Genomic DNA, 21,560 nt, shown 5'->3' with positions numbered 1-21,560 from the left:
CATTAAATTATATGTAAAACCGTGGATTAAATTTATTTTGACTAGACATTAGCTTACTGCAAAAAATACTGTAAAAAATTATGAATTTCACAGCAACTCAGATGGAATTAGAGTCTATATTACTCAGTGATTGATCACAGAAACAAAGATCTGAGTACTACATGTACTCACTCGTAAGTGGACCCTGAACATTTTCATAATACTATAAGAAAGGGATTGGCAGTAGTGGGACACTGTCAGGGGAGGAAGCGGGGCACATAACATCAATAAGGGTGCCCAAACTTTACCTTTACAATGACCACTTATGTACCTAACCTGAATTGTACCCCTTATCTTTATAATTAAAAAAGAATAAGTCCAAAAAAAGAAAAGTAGTTACATCAAAATTTGAAACTACATACTAATGGAAATTTGTATTTTGAGAATATAATGCTTAAGTATGTCATAATTATAAATTATCCCCTCAATTTTTTTTTTTTTTTTGAGTTGTAGTCTCACTCTGTCACCCAGACTGGAGTGCAGTGGCTGCTCCCGGCCACTGTAGCCTCGACCTGCTGGGCTCCGGCGATCCTTCCACCTCAGCCTTCCAAGTAGCTGAAACTACAGGCATGAGCTACCACGCCCAGCTAATTTTTTATTTTATTGTAGAGATGAGGTCTCACCAAGTTGCCCAGGCGGGTCTCGAACTCGCGGGCTCATGCAATCCACTCACCTCAGCCTCCCAAAGTGCTGGGATTACAGGCTGAGCCACCAAGCCCAGCTTATCTCCCCAGTTTTTAAAGGCATGAACTATTAATAATAATACCAGAAAAGCAAACTACCTTTCTTAAGGGGTTCTCCTAAATATTAAAATTGAAAACAAACTCACAAACAAACAAAAGCAAAAAAAGATAACAACACATTTCACTATAGGAATAGTTAGGTGTACTCTTAATTTACTTCATGATACAGGAAATGTAAAGACTAAGTAAATAGACAAAAGGTTAACACTTTAAGAGCAAGGGTTCTAGAGTCAGACAGCCTGGAAGCAAAGGGCGACTGTACTACTAACTGTATTACCATAGGAAAATTACTTTGTTTTCCCTTGCCTCAGTTTCACCATCAGCAACATATGGATAATAATGGTACCTATCTGGAAAAGTTTTAGAAGAACTACATGAGACAATCTATGTAAAATGGTCATAAGAGTGGCAGACACACAGCAAATGTTTGATTAATGTCAGCTACTACCTCTGTTATTATTAGCCCAAATAACTGATGATGACTTTCAGTATATAGTTTTATAAAATTTAAGACAAATTTAGTAGGAAAGTCAATCCTATTCTTCTGGATTTTAAATGGTAATATAAACACGTATTATACATTAGTAATATGCCAGGTACTATGTTAGACATTATAAGCATCATAGGCTTTTTAGTCAATGAGCAAGTTATATAACAAAATTTTATAGAAATCTAAAGGTAAAGGTTATCCTGAACTGTGGTAAAGCATACCACAATGTGAAAAATAAAGTTATGAACAATGACAATTGTAATCATTAATGCATATGGACTGTATTAATAAAATCATGTCAGTGGTAGAAATAGCTTTTCACTTTAAAGTTCTTTTAGAGGTTTAATCATCTTCTTAAGAAGCACAAAGGACTAGAAAAGAAGATGGTAATCTGAGTCTGATTCCTGTGGTTCACAGACCAGCTCAACTTGGCACACAGTAGGCATTCAATAAAGATTTGTTTTGCCTAAGACTATGACTAAGAGGCACTCCAGAGTTAATACTGGTTCAGAGGAAACATTGCCACCTAGTGAAAAAGTAGGCCAATTACCTGGGATTATCAAATAATGCTAAGAATTTACCAAATTATACTTGATCTTACTATACACATATTCATTATGTGTCAGTATTCAGGTTAGGTGTTGGGGGAAAAAAAAAAAAAGATGAAAAGCCTCCACTTTTGCCTCCTAAAATATATAGAAAATATGGAAGAAACCACACACTTCATAGAGCAGCAGAGAGAAAATGGTGCTGCAGAAAAAAAAAGTTTGATTACTAGGCATTCAAAGGCTAATATTTCAGGAAATTTGCTGAAAAGGCAACTTAGTGTAGCAAATAAGAGCATGGACTCAAGACCAGACTGTATCAATCTAAACCCTGGCTCCTGTACAATGGGGATAATAATAGCCCCATGTAATAGGATTATTGTGAAAACTAAAATAAATATATGTAAAGTACTTAACATAGTACCAAGAACATAGAAAGTGCCATGTATGTATTAGCTATAATTATTATTAAATGTAGAAAAGCATCCTAGAGACTGAGGTAGATAAATATTGATTAATAACAAAACATTAACTGCTAAAGTCTAATTTCATAATTTTAATTCAGTAGAAGCCGTTTCTCTGACTGGCACTGTTATTATGGGAATCCTAAAAGTACATTATTTGTGGTACTCTGTGACTAAATTTTGTATTACTAGATGATTAACCCTTTCAACATCAGGCAAATAAAACTACCTTCTGAAAGTAAAAATCATATTTCTTACCAAAAAAAGCAAAAAGTCAGTAGAATGAAAGACCCGAAAGACCACAACCTGAACATATGCTTAACAGAGAAAGATGCTTGCTGACTCTTCACAGACTTTGCTAGAACTGAAAGATAGATGATACATTTAGCTACCACTGTGGTCTCTCATTCTCAGCTTATTTAACTTATAAAAAAAATCAGCTTACTCCATTTTCCTTGAAAAATATCAGAAGATCTGATAAACACTATTTAAAAATCATTTAACTGTTCTGTATCTTTTGAATTTATACCGTTAAAAATTTGTACAAAGCCACATGTAAATTTTGTTTTTCAGAAAAGAAAATTTGGGCATGATATTCCTGTATAAAAAATAAAATATGATACAAAACCATAATAGATCAATAATAAATACTATAATTTTCAATGAAAAATTTAAAGATCAAATACAAGCTTGATGACTCTGGCCTGCATTTAATTGAGTAAAATATTTTAGAATCTAAACAACTTTTCATTTTCTTATGGATCTATATCATTCACTCTGCTAAATCTTGGATGGCTTGAGATTATTTAACTTCTTCCTAAGCTTCCTCTTTTTAAAAATCAGCAGCAAAGACTTTGGGAAAATGTGTTGAAACATTTTGAGCTTTGTTTGTAAAGGTGTGTTTATGTATCAAAAATTGTGTATACCGCATAAAATAATTTTAATTTCATGTGCCTATTTGAATATGTTAGTTTCTATAAAATGCTCATGAAATCTTCCCTCTTCCATAGTAAGACAATGTGGATATAATAATTATGTTCTTAACGTATTAATTTTTAAATAAATTGACATGAGAAGGCATGGCATTTTAATAAGTAAAAGGAAAAAGTTGATCAACAAAGTAAGAGAGAAAGAAAAAAAATACCTCTTTTCAATTCCATTCTATATAGAGATGCTTATCAGTATATTAAAACATAAGTTCCTATAAAGTCAAGTGTGTACTGGTTGGATGAGCAAGATAACACTCCATTTTATCTTTTGTTTGCTCTAATACAGTGCTTATAAATTTACAAAGCACATTCACAGTCACTGTCTCATAGTACCCTCACAAACAACTCTCTTAGGTAGGACAAACACTAGAACTGCAGTATCTTTTAATAGATAAGAAAATGGAGCTTCAGGAAGGCAAGAAGCTTGTGCAAAGTCACTAACAGAATAAAGCCTAAAACCTATGTTTTGTACTCCTGGAATACTTTGGTCTTTCTACTAAACTTCTAGAATGGATTTCTTTGACTACTGTCTCAAAACCAAATTGGCAAACATAACTATCCTGGGCTAATCTAATTAATAATAAAATCCCCTGTCAATGACGAAATATAAACTACTTGAAGAAAAAAGACTGAGTGAGCCGGGCTCGGTGGCTCAGCCTGTAATCCCACGCCTTTGGGAGGCTGAGGTGGAGTGGATTGCCTGAGCCCGTGGGTTCGAGACCCGCCTGGGCAGCGAGACCTCATCTCTACAATAAATCAAAAAATTAGCCGGGCGTCGTAGCACATGTCTGTAATTCTGGCTACTCGGAAGGCTGAGGCGGAAGGATCGCCGGAGCCCGGCAGGTCGAGGCTGCGATGGCCGGGAGCGGCCACTGCACTCCAGTCTGGGCGACAGAGTGAGACTCCAACTCAAAAAAAAAAAAAAAAAAAAAAAAGACTGAGTGGAACTTTAATTTGTTTTTGTAGTGAAAATTTCAAAAGTGTTAAAAGCAAATTAGAAATTGAATGAAGACTATTGTGAAACTTCTTAAGGGTCTGAGGAAATCACTGTGCTGCCTATTTCCTGTCTAACAGTTCCAAATATGAAGTACTTGGGTATAATTCTCTTCGTTTGTGTGTAGATTTAGAGTGGATACAAAGAAGTATTTCAAGATACATGTTAGAACTAGATACCGGATTTAGACATTGGATGATTTAAGAAATCTATTTATCTTTTCCTATACTCGGGTGGTATTTATTTTGCTAACATTTGCTTATAATAGTATGTGCTATTGTGTTACTTGACAATTCTACGATTAGTAATAGTATTCTATAAATCTGAATATGTGTTGTAAAAATTAGTTCTTCTTTGGAAGGTCTTTAAAACATCTTGATTTTATGCATTATTTTCTAATATACTTTACTAGAAAGGCATAATATAATCCATCAAGATCAAGAACTTCAAGTTTATAACCAAGTTGTCTAATAACTCAGCACTTATCACAACCATTAGCCAATTCAATCTGTATTAACTTACTGAGCTTAACTGTTCATATTTCACTAATTTAAAACACTTTGTCCAAATAATTCCACATTAGTGTGACCTATATACATATATTTATGCATTTATAATATATGTGTAACTATACATGTGTGTAATTTTAGCTTATCAGACAGTGAATGATGATATATAACATTCTAAGCAAATAAAAAACACTAATGAAGATGTTTTATTTTTGTATAAGAATATATGAAGAAAACAGAATTGCAATTTTGAGAATGCAAGCACTATTAGATAATGCAGAACAACGAAATCCTAATTTCAGAGTAGAAATTTAAAAAAATATAAATCCAAATAATCTTAGAATGCCATACTATTCCTGAAAAATTTATTCAAAGTTATTTCCTTATTATTTCTCAGAATAATAAAATTGTATAATTTTAGGATTGAAAAAGATTAAATTTCTAATTCAGATCTTGTATTCATTGACATTTGATTTTCTTGCCTATTTTTTATGTTAAGAAACTCTAAAACTATAGCTTACTAAAACTATGTGTTTTAGTAAGAAGAAAAAGATAGAATAAAAATTAACTTGATTTTCAACTGAAAACATTATTTCTCAAGTGATATTTACTTTTTTAATTTAGTTAACATATCCCCAAACAATTTTTACGTGAATTTTATTTCAATTGATTTGCAAAGAAAAGTGGTGGTTACCACTCTGTGATTCCAACATAAGAGTGCAAACCACTATGTGTACTCTTGCCAAAATATAAATTTCATTAAAATTATGCTTACAGGAAAATCAAATGCTATAATGTAATACAATCTAAGTATTTTACAGAATATTCAAGAGAGACTTGTAAATACAAAAGTTGACAGATTTCACAGAGCTCATAATTCCTGGGTCCATCTAAATATAAAAGTTATCTAAGTACTCTTTACTTATCAAGCAGTGGACTTACCATGGAAGTCATAAATATAAAGAAGGATTGGCTCATTTTGCCCAAATGCACAGAATGTGACCATATTTTCAAATGGGTGATAAGAAATGTCTCGAATGGGTGACTTGAATGGTAGGTCAGAATACATGGCTACTTGCTCTCCTAAATAAAAAACAGATTCAATGATTTGTACTGTGTCAGATATTTCTCATTATACGATTATTTTGCAACTTATTAGAAAGTATTTTTAGTAACAATGAAGCTCATATTATTTATATGAAAACCTCAACTACTTATAATTGCTTGAGTAACTGTATTAAATAATTATCTCTACTCTGCATTCTGTTGGCCCTCCATTTTCTACTTTTCAATTCAATCTCTTCACTGAGGTTTCAAGGCATAAAATAAAGACAAAGTGCTTAGAACAAAGTAGAGAGGCATATGAATCTGAGATCTGACAGAGCTGCACAATCTCCAACTAACAACTGCTTGCAGAATTAGGGAAGGAATTAAAGAACTCTAAAACTAAAGAAACTCTAGTTGGGCAAATTCCGGTGAAGGATTAATTTTTCTGCATCCCCCCACCAAGGCTGTTTGAAGTACCATCTGCTTGAAAGATACCTATGATTATGGCTAAAAGATGCCTACAGCAGAGGTCTGTGGAAGATTTTATAAAATTCTCCTGATTTCTTGTTAAAAACTGTTTACGTAGTTTTAGCATCTTTTGAAAAGCAAAGGTGAGGCGTAAGTGAACTTCCCATGGAATAGCTTATTTTATTAGAAAAAAACTAAAATGCAGTAATTCAGGTACGCTGCTATTTAAGTTACAAACATCAAAAACCTTCACAAGAATGTTTTGTTACTAATAAAAATATATTATAGAAGTTTAACCATTTGTCTAACTAGTTATATTCCAAATTCTGTTTATAACATTTTGCATTTTCTACTACAGTCCTCATTAAATACTTCTCTAAGATCAGCAATATCTTAAGTAAAGAATAAGCCTTGAATTATAATATGAAATTCTAAATGCATGAGGATATTAAAAATAGTAAGGAACATAATTTAATATCAGTTTAGACAGCAGCTGATTTCCACTAACGGCTTTCTAATCCTAAAAAAATAAAAAACCCGAAATCAGAATTTCCTAAAAAATTATTCCAAAAAAGTAGAGTTTTTACACTTTTTCAAACCCCCAAAAGATTTTTGAAATTCAATAAATATTTACCTGTTTCTGGATTCCAAACATATACTATACCATCCTCACTTCCAGCAAAGAGAAAAGTCCCACATGGTGTCAAAGTACTATGAATCTTCTCCCGATAATTTGCTGCACCTACAAATTTCCTTGCTGCTAATCTATAAACAAAAATGTTTTACAAATGTAACCTATCTTAAATGACTTGTGGCAGAAAATCTTTTCTTTTAAATACTTAATTTCCATTCAACAAACAATTTTGGGGAACCTGTTATATGGGAAACATATAACAGATAAAGAATAAAGATGAACTAGTCCCAGAGTCTAGGGAGTTTACAAATTAGCAGGAGAGAGAAGAATGTATCAATGTAAAATAGAAGGTAAATGTAGAAAGTACCACAAAAAAGAACAAAAAGAGTACTTATACATTTTAGTAAGAGGAATTAATTTTAGCTACAGAAAGAGAGACTACTTTGTGGAAGTAGCATTTGAGCTGGTTACTAAAAAATGGATAGAGGTTTCATACTCTTAAAGGTTCACACTCTTAAATTTTCTACGACATGATAAATCTTAAAAATCACAGAAGGAATACAGACTCCTTGGAGAAATATTAGATAAAGCATATTACTAAATCATCTATGAAATATGGTACACAGTCTTCTGTATTTTTTCACTTATGAGTAATGACTAACCCTGTTTCAGCAGTTACTATGTGCCACAGTTACTATTACCATCCTGGGTTTACAGAGAGGTAATCTGCTCTGCAACCTGCTTTTTTTACTCAACAAAAAAATCACAAATAATCGACCTCCATGTCAGGAAATACAGATTATCATATTTGTTTTAATGGGTATATGTTATATCATATATATATCTTAAAGAAACTTTCTATTGTTAGATGACATTTATGATGCTTCCAGCTTTCCCCCACCATGATCATGATTTGTATAAATAATCTTGTGTATGTATATATTTGTACTGTTTTACCACGATCTTCTTAACATAAATTCCCAGACCTGGGGATACTAAGCCAAACATATATGGAGTCCTTGGCTATGTGCTTTACTGCTTTAAGTACTTCACATGTATTAACTTGTTTATTCTCACACAATATTGTTATGAGTATGACATATTAAGGAAGAGAGAGACAGAGATGTTAATCAACTAGTAAAAGGTGGAAAAGGCAGTGTTTGACTCTAAGTAGTATGTCTGTAGAGAGTAAGCAGGATCTTAAGTGGTATACTATACTGCTTAAAAAGGGAATAACCAAACTCCTTAGCCAGGCCTTCTAATCTGGTCCAAATTTCTATTTCTAAAAATTTCTCTCTCAGTATTCCTTGTCAAGAAATCTGTGCTCATACAGATTCATTCACTCTACCTTGAATACATATTATCCTAATTTTGACCTCTGAAATACTTTCAACTTATCTAAATTCTATCCAGCCTGCATGATTGAGCTCAAATGCCAGCCTCTCAACAGAGCCCTGACCAAAAGACTATAATACAGCTGTCAGTTTTATTGTTGCCATGAAAAATATAATCGTTTTATTATAAAACTGTATTCATTATAAATATATATTAAATACTTGCTATCGACCAGGCATAGCATAGATGCTATGTATTTTAAAAGTAAAAAGAATAAGCAGCTTCCAGTCCTAGTATTATTATTATTTTTAGGGATAGGGGTCTCATTCTGTTGCCCAGGTTGGTCTTGAACTCCCGGCCTCAAGTGATCCTCCTGCCTCGGTTTCCCAAAGTGCTGGGATTATAGGCATGAGCCACTGCACTTGGCTCAAAATGTTTATTTTTTTGTTGTTTTATTTTGAAGGTATGCAACTAGATTATAAACAGATGGGCTAATCCTGTTTACCATTCTCTCACAGCACCCATGTCAGTGTCTGAAACTGTTCTACATAAATATTGAAGGGCTTAATGATTAACCCTAAAAGAATACCTGCAGAATTAAACAAATATTAATTGCTACATTTGCCTTTCTAAATACAATAAAGAAATCTATCAAAACAGCTTTCTCTCATTTTGTTTATAGGAACTATAATACCTAAACAAAAGCACACTAGAAGTTCACGCTGGTATTCCCAGAACTCTGCTTCTGCATTTTACATTAAGGTAATTTTCCTACATTTGCCTTAATTTAGAGATGAAGAAAAAAAAGGATGTATTAATCAAAAGCCATCTCCTTCAGTTATATTATACCATAATATTATGCTATACCAGTATCATAGAGATAATGTCCATATCAATCAATCAATATCACTGCTGAAGGTAGAAATTTCTTTTCTTAATTGCAAAAATAAAGCAACTGACTCCATTTCAGTCTCAGAATTATTCATATTTTGGGCCACATAATTCTTTGTTTGGAATTGTCCTTTGGGAAGTAGGAGCTGTAGGATGTTTAGCAATATCTTTGATCACTTCCCACTAGATACCAGAAGCAACATCAAAAACTTCTCTAGGCCAGGCTCGGTGGCTCAGCCTATAATCCCAGCACTTTGGGAGGCTGAGGTGAGTGGACTGCCTGAGCCCGCAGGTTCAAGACCCGCCTGGGCAACTTGGCGAGACCCCATCTCTACAATAAATCAAAAATTAGCCGGGTATGGTAGCATGTGCCTGTAGTTCCAGCTACTTAGAAGGCTGAGGTGGAAGGATCGCCAGAGCCTAGCAGGTCGAGGCTGCAGTGGCCAGGAGCGGCCACTGCACTCCAGTCTGAGTGACAGAGTGAGACTCCAACTCAAAAAAAAAAAACTTCTCTAGATACTGCGAGATATTTCCAGGAGAAGAAAACTGCCAGGCTGAAAACCACTGCTGCGTTTTACAAATATAATTCTTTATTTATTCTGTGGGTACCTATACCACCAACACTGAAAAGATACTTACATCCGGAGGTCCATAATTCTCAAAGTACTATCTTTGGTATGGATTAACAAACGTTTTCCATTGGGATGAACCTCCAAATAACTTATTGGAATCCCTTTAAACTCAGTTTCTTTAATTTCCTAAAATAATAAAAAATAATAATAAAGTATTACCACTGAAAAGTCTGTCTAATGTTAAGTCTTTTTTTCTAGTACATAATTATCTTTAAAGTGTCAGTTTCAATTCTGTTGTATATAATGCTTTATAACTGTCAGCAAAAGGATTCACAGTAACTTCAGTTTAGAATTAAACATAATGCCAACACATTGTATTTTTGTGTTGTGATGTAATACTGCATTTAATTTGCATGTTCTTTTGTAGAATATTCACATTCCCAAAATTTAGTCAGCTCCAAACAAGCACTTCCAACAAACATGCCTTCTAACATTGCATTTTTTGTTTATCATCATATAAGAAAGCTTATAATTGCTATAAATTCAAAACTAAATGTAGAATTAATATTCAAATTCTAGTCAAGTCTCAGACTCTTTCTTCATATACTTCCTCTTGTCTTGAAAAGGAATGTTATCTACATCTTATTTGAAATCATTTAGCTTAGATTGCAATTTTAAGTGGGTTTTTAAAAATAGTTATTTGAAAAGCTAAGCAAGATACTCAAATAATGATGTCATGAAAGACATAAACACTAAAGGAGAACATGCCTGCACAAGGCTCGCTTGAGAAGAATTACCAAGATAATTAAATTGGACCCTTCTTATAAATACACAAAAATCAACTCAAAATGAATAAAAGACCTAAATGTATAACCAGAAACTATAAAACTCCTAGAAGAGAACATAAGGGAAACGTTGGACATTGGTGTTGGCAATGACTTTTTGTGTATCACACCAAAAGCTCAGGCCACAAAAGCAAAAATAAACAAATGGGACTATATCAAATTAAAAAGCTTCTTCACAGTGAAGGAAACAATCAACAAAATGAAACAGCAGCCTATGGATTGGAAAAAAATTGCAAACCACATATTTGGGGTTAATACCCAAAATTTATGAAAAACTCACATAACTCAATAGTGAAAAAATGAATAATCTGATTGAAAAATGAGCAAAAGACCAAAATAGACATTTCTCCAAAGAAGACATGAAAATAGTCAACAAGTACATAAAAAGGTGCTCAACATCATTAATCATCTGGAAAATGCAAATCAAAACCACTAAAAGATACCACTTCACATCCTTTAGGATGGCTATTATCAAAATACCAAAAGATAAAAGTTGCGAGGGTATGGTGAAAAAGGATGTCCTGTACACTGTTGGCAGGAATGTAGATCGGTACAGCCATTATGGAAAACAGTATGGAGGCTACTAACGAAATTACAAATAGAACTACCATATGACACAGCAATCTCTTTACTGGGCATATACCAAAAGGAAATACAATCACCACCTTGTAAAGATTCCTGCACTCTTATGTTCACTGCAGCATTATTCACAAAAGCCTAAGACACGGAAATAATCTAAGTACCCGCTGACTGGTGAATGGACAAAGAAACTGTAATATCAATCAGGAAATGTTATTCAGCTCTAAAAAAGAACAAGATCTTGCCATTTGCCACAATGTGGATGAGCATAGACAATATTATGCTATTTGAAGTAAGCCAGAAACAGAGAAATATTGCATGATCTCCCTTGTATGTGAAACCTTTTTTTAAAAAAACAACAAATATACAGAGATAAAGATTGAAACAGGGGCTACCGGGGTGGGGTTATGAGGTAGGAAATGAGGAAATGTGGGTCAGAGGATACAAAGCAGCAGACACGCAGGATGAACAAGTCTAGAGAGCTAATGAACAACATGAGGACTATGAGTAATACAACTGTATCGCATTTAGGGTTCATGATGAATGAGTAGATTTTAGCGGCTCTTGCCACAAAAACCAAAAATGGATAACTATGTAACATGATGAATATGTTGATTTGTCTCACTATAGTAACCTTTTTTACTATCTATATGTAACCCATACATCATGTTTTATGCCTTAAATATACACAGTAAAATTTAGTTTTTAAAAAAGAATTACCAAAGGTCTTTCTTCCTTGGATTACCAAAAGAAACAACAAAATTGTCAAAGCCAAATTGCTTAGGCCAAAGACCAAAGAGTCAAAGAAAAATCTGCCTTAACCTGCAGGCAGAATTCTGAATTAGCCATCATCTTCTTCAAGGACCCCTTATTGTTGCTTCCTTTGCCCACAGGTCTCATCTTCAGAAAGGGGTTGACTCCAGCAGAGGTAGACGACAACACTGCTACAGTCCTTACATAAGCAATTGAGCCTCTGCGACCACTGTTTGACACCAAGACCTGCCGTCAGGTATTTTTTAAAAGTTACAGAAAAAGTGAAACACTGGCACCACATATGGGATTTTAGTCAGCTGAACTACAGCAAATTTGGGGTGGGAGAAGCACTGTTGGAAATGTGAGCAACTGAACATATGCAAAAATGAAAAATAAAAAACAAACTTGCCTAAAACAAGTTAAGTGTTAGGCATATATTTGAGAAAGTTGTTGGCAGATTTAGTGTTCATATTATGTGATGGTTTTCTCCATTTAAAAAAATCACATTCATGCTCAAACTAAAAAAGTCCTTGTTGAAGACAGTGTCCTCGTCCAAAGAGTATGTGCAACAGCACATGGACACTTCATCCTTCAGAGACAGATAAGTATAACCTAACATTCCATACATTGCTGGTTGAATACAGCCTCGTATGAAATCAGTTTCCAGTTTGTTGTATGGCATTTTGCTACTAAAAAGACATTCCAGTTTATTTTCTGAGATTTTATTTTTGACTGTCTCAAATAATGATCAACTGGTAGATTTTCAAGGTAAATTTACCTCTTAAGTTACTGTATTAAGACAAGCACTGATTTTTATAACAAAAAAGAAATAGTAAATTCAAGTGAATGGAACTGGTGCCTCTGGAACTTTGCCAATCCCTCAGGCATAAGAGTAATTAGAAAATTCTCTCCAAAATGTGTGAAATTAGGCTACATCATGAATCCAAGACATCATTCATTCATCTGAGAGACTTGATGAGAATGACTAAAAATAAAATATATTTTTAAAAACAGATATGATAGATGACTCAATGGATTTAACTAAAGTTCACAGAAATTCTTTTTTACTTGGAGTGTCTTTTTTCAAATGAGGGCAATTATTGCTATGAAAAAATAAAGAACAAATATATAACATGCTAGGCAGAAACAATATCCATTTATATAAGATAAACTCAAGTTTAATGAGTCATTTTCTTTTTTTTTTCCCTTTTTTTTTGGGGGGGTGGGTTGGAGTCTCGCCCAGAGAATTCTCACTCTGTCATCCAGACTGGAGTGCAGTGGCACGCTCCAGGTCACCGCAACCTCAACCCGCTGGGTTCCGGCGATCCTTTCGCCTCAGCCTTCCAAGTAGCTGGAACTACAGGCGTGCGCTACCATGCCCAGCTAAGTTTTTGATTTATGGTAGAGATGAGGTCTCGCCAAGTTGCCCAGGTGGGTCTTGAACCCACGGGCTCAGGCAATCCACTCACCTTGGCCTCCCAAAGTGCTGGGATTACAGGCTGAGTCACCGAGCCCGGCCTAATGATTCATTTTCAACTAAAAAATAAAAAATACACACTAATAAAATTGCTTAGCATACAAGCCATCTTAAAATCTCTGCCCCCCAAATGAAAAAACGTATTCATTTGTTTCTGCCTATTTAGCAAATTTCAAATGAAACGTTACTGTGATTAAATGATAAATCCCCATCATAAATCCATAATTCTGAAAGACACTACTGTTAAAAAACACTGAGCACACTGTTTATTAGCTGGAGAAAAAAAGACATGAATAACAGAAAACATAAATTATTACAGATATAACATATACCTCATTTTAGCATACATTTCAGGTAATGGATTACTGAATGCCATGGTGCAAATAGGGCTCAAAAAATTGAGAGTAAAGCCTGGCTAAAATTTAAAACTCTTCACTAAGTCATTACATTATCAGTCAGGAGGATGTGATAATTAATTACTGGTAATTGACATTTCAGGGACAGAGAAAAACTGTTAACTTATTGAAAACAGAGAACAAAATGTCCTGACAACCTATATTAAAATCATGTGTTTAAGTTTTTTTCCAATTTCAAAAATTAAATCTCAAAATACAAAATGTGATGTTATACCTTATTTATAGTCCAGTGGTGCACTGAATGTTGCAAATCATTAACTTTTACATAGGTATTCCAAACAACAATCACTCCTGTGCAGTCTCCTGAATACATGTGATGACCTATTTAAAAAAATAAAATTACTCCCTTAGGAATGTCACACAGAGATAGAAACAAATAATATGAAGTTAGGGGAAACCGTATCCTAGTAAAACAGTAAAATAATTTAAAAATATTAAAGGTATTTCATTTTAAAAAAGCCAAACACCAAAACACAACACAATCAAATATCAATTGTCTGTAAATGAATTCTTTAGTCTTTTGATGATTTATTTCTTTTTATTACCTACTTGAATTTAGACACAAAAAGGAATGAGCATCTCAGTATATACATAAATGGCTCACATTCCAAAGTCAAGATTTATTTGAATCATCCAATATGTATTCTTCATTTTTATTAACCTATAAAATCTGTTTTATATTGCTAGAAAAATACCTATATTCTAATATATAGTGTCACTATGATACCTTAGACTCAGTAGAAATTCAATAAATGATCAGGGAATTAATGAAAGTATGCCAGCTTAACATCAAGTTTTTAGAGTCAAACCATCTTAAGGTTGACTGGGACCCCAGAAGCCATCAAGTTCAACTTCATAGTCACTCAGGAATATCTTACACACCATCACTAACAGATGGCTGCTCAGCAACTGTGAATTTTATTTTACAAAACAGCTTATTCAACTGGTGAACTACAAAGAAAATCTGTCTTCTGCAGCTTTGGCTTCACTTCTACCTACCAGAGTGACAGAAACGGATTTCTCTCTCTCTCTCTCTCTTTTTTTTTTTTAACATTTGAAGATTTTATGACCAAATAGTTGAAAAAATTCTTTTACAAATGAACTACTACTATGACAGAGTTTTCAAACATCTTTCTAGTCAGAGCCTTTCCTAAATATGTTTCAAATGTAACATCCCTACAGTTGAACCAAGTGTATCAGCAGTAATATTATTTTAATCTGGATACCATACCAATTAATTATAACAATAGCCTTCATGTCTAGTCTCTGAAATTGTGTAAAAAATGATCTATTAATATATTTTACATCTTTAAAATATTTATATTATTCATATACTAAGACAAAACTTTAAGTAAGCACACATTTCCCTTCTATATGTTTGTGTGCTTTAAAAAAAACTCCCACTGCTACACTAAAATTATATATTTTCAACATTCTTTTGGGATTTTTTTCCCTTTATCTTGTTAATTTTGTACCCTGTAATTTAAAAGGTTCTTAAAAAAAAACCAAAGAATGATAATCACCAATTTAAATAAATATATTTATAAAATTTTATAAATGACCAGTTGTTACAGCAAAGATGAATTGAATCTACATGTTTAGAAATGTAATAACCTTAAAATTACAAACAGAACACCCTCAGTGCCAAATCTATAATGTGACCTCCAAAATAGGAATAAGCCTAAATGTGCACAAATAATCATCAGTATATAAAACTTTCTCTCAAGTTTAAATAATTATTATCTTAGTGAAAATAAATTCATGTAGCTAGTCTTCACATATATCCTCTGACATACCTTCAGTGTCAAAACAGAGTGAGTTGATAAAACTTTTGTGAGCATCAAACTGTCGGACCAGTATAGCAGAATCCTCTCTCATATCAACTTTCCATATCCGTATCATAGAATCATAGCATCCTGTAACCACCAGCTCTCTTACAGCTGGATGGAATTTAGCCGTGTAAACAAAAGAAGGATGAGGTAAAACTCTGAAAGTATTTGTATTATTTATTTCATTTTTCCATATCCTGGAAAAGAATAAAAAGTTACACATTGCTTCTAAAAGGCAGAAGTTTAACAGTTTTTCTAAGAACCAATATAGTCAATGAACTTTAAGAAAGCAAGTGCCAACAATCAATTGTAAACTATTTTTATAGCAATAAAATATATTATGATGACCATATATTTGATGGTTGAAATTTTTCACATTTTGACAAAGCTATTCCTTTTAGTTATTATCAAGCATATTATATCTACTAATTATAACATATAGTAGATTAAAATTAAAAACTACAAAAATAAAAATTTTATTTATACATAGATACCTCTGTTTTTATTTATCTATTTTTAATTAATTAATTAATTAATTAATTTTTTGAGTTGGAGTCTCACTCTGTTACCCAGGCCGGAGTGCAGTGGCACGCTCACAGCCACCCCAGCGTCGACTGCTGGGCTCCAGCAATCCTGCCTCAGCCTTCCAAGTAGCCAGAACTACTTGGAACTACCACACCTGGTTAATTTTTGATTTATTGTAGAGACAAGGTCTCACCAATTTACCCAGGGCTGGTCTCAGGTAATCCATTCGCCTCGGCCTCCCAAAGTGCTAGGATTACACAGGCTAAGCCACTGAGCCCGGCCGATACCTCTGTTTTTTAAACCTACATATTTTAACATTGATTAAGCACACATTGAATAGTAGATTAAAATACTGCATTTAGTATAGCATATGTAAAGAATATATAGGAAGAAAATTTAATTATTTCCCATTTAGGTTGTATATACTGCTTTTGCAAAATGCTTACTAATGGGGGTTTAGTGAGCAGGATAGTCCTTTAACTTTTATATTTGTAATTTAAAAGCCTAAATAATAGAAATGAAGATCTCAAAAACTTAAAAGTCATACTGAAATTACTCTGAATTCTCAGGTAAAATAAGATTAAAATATAATATTTTAATAGAAAACAGACTATCTTACATTAAGCATGCTCTTTATATTTAGTATTCATTATCTCTTCCTCTAAATAATGGCTGACTTTTTAAAAAAAAATTTAAGATTATTATCATTGCTACAGTCTTGAAAAGAGTAAAATCTTAAGGGTTAAACTGTTATGTTAGATACTCCACATTTCTGAAAACAAGCAAAATCTAGCAATAGACAGGTGTTATATAAGTGTGGAACACTAGATTATTTAAAGTTATATTTGGCTAAATTATTAAAATTAAAAGAACAGATTAATTTTTAATATGGGGATTTATAGTTTATCCTTTTATTTACTGCCTAAAAAGTAAAACAAATTAAGTTTGTCACAAAATTATCGATAAAAGAAAAACACACAGTTGTTTAAGAATAACATTCTATGAGTCTTCTGAGCAGCTGTTTAAAATATAGGATATGATCTTCAATTACTAAGAATCCAAACTAATAATGAAGGAAGTGAAAGAACATGTTTTCAAGTAAAAATAGAGCACGTGTGTCACTGCATAAATATTTTACCATAGTGTGTTTTCAATGAATATGTGCTACATGAAATATGATACTTATTAAAAAAATAAAGCCATTAATTTGTTGGGAATATTAAAAAGATAATTAAATATAAAGACCTTACTTGCTAATAAATCCTAACAACATTATTTAAAATGCTATATTAACAGGCAGAAGTGAAGCAAACATATCTTCAAAACAGCTCAATACAATTAAAATAGACATATTTTTTATAAATAAAACTTTTGTGAATATCAAACTTTCAGGCCCATATGACAGAATCCTCTCTCATATCAGCTTTCCATATCCATATCATAGAACCATAGATAGCATCCTGTAACCACCAACTCTCTGACAGCTGGATGGGACTTTGGCAATGGTAGACTCTAAGATCAGACTGATCATAAAGAACAAAGAAACACAGATTTTTAAAGACTGGATGAACACACAAAAATGATTAGATTTGAGAAAGAAAACAACATACCAAGTTACATAGTGTGAGTGAAGAAAGGGTGTACTCAGGACATAAAGATCTACTTAGGAGCCATTACACGTGGAAAAGTCTTTTTGATTGTATTAGGAGCTGTCGATTTGAGAAAAACACAAATTATTCTGGAGATAACTAAAGAAGGGGATTTAGGATAAACCCATATGGTAGAGAGTTAACCAAAAGAAAATATTTAGGAGATACTAATGATAATGTGACTGGGATCCCCAGGAATAAAGAAGCAGAAGACATGGTTAGAAATCTATACTTCTCACACTTGTGAGCATTTGCAATTCTAACTCTCTTCCTTTTGACTAGAGCTCATTAATTTCAAATATTTCTTACCTCTTTCAAAAACCTCCTTGTGTCTTTTACTCTAGTCACAATGCTTCTTTTATCGCTCAGTTAATGCTTTTGGAATACTATTTTTATTATGTAAAGAGTTCTCAGTATCACTTGTAAAGCCACATAAAGATAAAAGTATACTTTAATATACTATATGTTATGTAGGCAAACTCAAGATGGCTTCAAGAAATGATAAAATTTGAGCTGGAACTGAAATGATGACTATAAATCCCCTATATAGCTCACAAAAGGCACTTAATATATTTTTGTTGAATGAATGAATTAGGCAGGAAGGCTAGGAGACTTAAAAATATAAGAAGAGTAGGTAAGGCTAAAAGGGCACGAAGATGCCACAGAAGATGTTAAGGGTGTTTCAAAAGATTATGTGGGTGAAGCAAAAGGACACAGGAAGTGCACAAGAGGATGTCAGGTCAATGGGGAACATGCCTATTACACCACGCTAAGGAACGAGAAAATTTTCCAATGGGCAATGAATAATCAAAGATTTTAAAAATTAAAGCATTATGAAAGATAGTTTTAAAAAGATAATTTTAGGCTAGCAGAGACAGAGAACCTAGATACTGAACAGTGGAAAAGTTTAATAGCAATAATTTAAGTAAGAGACAACAGGACTTGAATTAAGGCAATAGCAAGAGAGAGGATGTCATAGAATGATGAGCCTTTTATAAAGGAGAATTGGCAGATATTAGTGCTAATTACATGTAAAAAGGAAGGGTAGGAAAGAAAGAAGAGATGAGCACTATTCAGCTTGGGAGGCAGGGTGGATAAAAATACTATTAAAAATAAATACAAGAACTAAAGGAGGAAAACAAAATTTGGAGAGGTCAATAAGTTTGGTTTGGCATTGGGCCATTCAGATGGAAATGCATAACAGAAAGTCAAACTCATAAAAAAAGTAAGAGCTAGAAGCCTTTAGCACATAAGTGAGATTCAAAGCTGTGGAAGGTGAGAGTAGCTAGGATAAGTATATGACACCAGGAGAAGGCTCAAGTAAAGGATCCTGGGGATAAATATATACAAAATAGGCAAAGGAAAAGAAACCAGGGAAAGAACATGAATAGAACTGGACAGAGACCTAAAAAGAAAAGAGGTCAATAAAAGCCATGAATTAAAAATATGACAAGACTGGTCAATAATCATTTACTGTAATGAGGGCAAGTGGAATAAGTGTTAAACTGGCCAATGGATCTGAAAATTAGCAAAAAATTGCTAACCTCTTAAAGTTTATCTAGCAAGGTAGAAGTGAAAGCCAGACTAGGTGAGTTGAAGAAAAGACAATATGTATGAAATGCTCTGGATGGTGAACAAAGAAAAAAATAATGTGGCAGGAAGTACTAAAAAAGGTATTTTCAAGGTAAGGTCTGAGTACATTTCTAAGATGAGAGGACACAATCAATAGAAGAAGACACTAAACAGATCAGACATGCAGGAAATAATAGATATAGCAGAACTATAGATTCAGGGGCTGAAATTAAAAGTCAGAGATTAGCGAGATACTGCTGGGGGTGGGGAGGGGTGGGGGCACACAATATCAATAAGGGCACCTGATCTCAAACCAGGTAAGGTGGGGACCAAATTTTACCTGTATGATGTCCACTTGAATACCTAATCCTGACTTGTACCACACATCTTTAAAATAAAAAAATTAGGGACCAAAGAGGGACCCAAACTTTACCTGCACAATGACCACTTGTATACCTAAATCTGAATTGTATCCTATATCTTTAAAATAAAAAAATTTTTAAAAATAAAAATAAAATAAAATAATTAAAAAATAAAGAAATGGTTAGGAAATGTGTCATTTGGGGACCTGCAGGGTTGCCCCATAACTTATAAGAGATCATCTTCAAGTTTCTGATTATGTAATTCTTTTTACATTGAAGAGGTTACAGAGTAAGAACTGGCAGTGTTAAAAAACAGACTCTTTTTAGGATCCCCAAAGAAATGCAAATGATATCCTGCTTGTGTGTTCTTTAAACATACTCATTGTAAATAAACCCTGATAAGACAAAAAAAAAAAAAAAAAACAGTCCCGTACCTTTTAAAAATACAGGAAGTTCACATCTGGCTACATCTCACTCTTAACTGAAGGTAGTTATCTAGTGAAAGTTGGAAGATTCAACCTGATACATGGTACAAAACTTGACATATGGTAAGGTTAGGATCTGCTGCCAGAGGAATGAGAAAAGGAAGCCAAGTAAATATCAGTGAAAGGATTGCTCAGCAGAGATGACAGATCAAGTGACTTTACGACTTACAAATCCACAGTAAGCCCTAAGCAAAGTTATATATTTTTCTCTATTATTACCTGGCACTGGACAGAACAGCTATGCTAAAAGAACAGACCAGATAGGTTCTGGAAGCAATTGTCAAGGGCGAGTAATAGTAGTCTCCCAGATTTGACAGAGGAGGGAGTCAATTGTTACTAGTTTTCATCTTTTTCATTTAAATATAAACTAAGCAACAGTGATAACATCTTGATCAATTCGACATTTCATATAAAAAAGGAAGTTGGTAAGATTAGTAGAAGAAGGGGTTCAAACACTAGAAGTCATATGAAGTGTTAAAAGAATAAAAGGCCAGGCTCGGTGGCTCAGCCTGTAATCCCACGCCTTTGGGAGGCTGAGGTGAGTGGATTGTCTGAGCCCGCGGGTTTGAGACCTGCCTGGGCAGCAAGATCTCATCTCTACAATAAATCAAAAAATCAGCCGGGCGTGGTAGCGCATGCCTGTAATTCCGGCTTCTTGGAAAGCTGAGGCGGAAGGATCACTGGAGCCCAGCAGGTTGAGGCTGTGGTGGCCAGGAGTGGCCACTGCACTCCAGTCTGGGCGACGGAGTGAGACTCCAACTCAAAAAAAAAAAAAAAAAAAAAAAAAAAGAATAAGAGGCAGAAATAAATTACAGTGAAGTCAGCACATATCTCGAACTGTTCTACATGTCGGTTCCCTAGTCTGTAGAGAGAATAATGTATGTCCACCTAACAGCTATCGAAATCAAGTTAAAATACATATATAAAATCATCTTGAAAAACTGCTTAACAGTATTTTTAGAACACATTCAAGTAGAACAAGTAGCTAAATAAAAGTGTAAATGAAACTTTCAAAACTGGCTTTTAAAATGTTTTATTGTGACACTAAATTGAAAAGGGATAATTATTTTTAAGATTGACATTCTGAAAAATGCAAATATTTAACAATCTATAAAATTTTTAAAACAAGAATATTCATTTATTTCCCCTACTGCTATGTACTGAGCACCAATGGGTTTCAGCTTCTGTGACCAGACAACAGTGAAGACAGAATCTGTCATCAAGAGTTTATGTTCTACAAAGAACTGAGTATCACAAGTTCTCACTCATAAGTGGACCTTGAACAACTATCGCAGTACTGTAAGAAAGGAACTGGCATAGTGCGAAACTGCCAGGGGAGGGGAGGCAC

General features: G+C 33.6%; 1 protein-coding gene across 3 annotated transcripts in view; it reads right to left on the bottom strand.

Moving 5' to 3' along the window:
• The window catches only part of AHI1 (Abelson helper integration site 1), a 204,428-nt gene that overhangs the window by 132,394 nt on the left and 50,474 nt on the right, over window positions 1–21,560 (bottom strand). For all 3 annotated transcript variants that reach the window (XM_008065442.1, XM_021716221.1, XM_008065440.1), the window contains exons 13-17: window positions 15,587–15,816; window positions 14,005–14,111; window positions 9,788–9,906; window positions 6,923–7,053; window positions 5,716–5,856 (exon numbers count right to left, since the gene is read on the bottom strand). In XM_008065442.1, the coding sequence (XP_008063633.1) occupies window positions 5,716–5,856; window positions 6,923–7,053; window positions 9,788–9,906; window positions 14,005–14,111; window positions 15,587–15,816 (728 nt within the window). The remainder of the gene's footprint in view (window positions 1–5,715; window positions 5,857–6,922; window positions 7,054–9,787; window positions 9,907–14,004; window positions 14,112–15,586; window positions 15,817–21,560) is intronic.

Source organism: Carlito syrichta, unplaced genomic scaffold (assembly GCF_000164805.1).
Source record: "Carlito syrichta isolate Samal-C Ts95f unplaced genomic scaffold, Tarsius_syrichta-2.0.1 Scaffold308352, whole genome shotgun sequence".
Taxonomy (NCBI): domain Eukaryota; kingdom Metazoa; phylum Chordata; class Mammalia; order Primates; family Tarsiidae; genus Carlito; species Carlito syrichta.
Note: the sequence above shows the minus strand (reverse complement) of the source record. Positions and strands in the feature narration are given on the sequence as shown.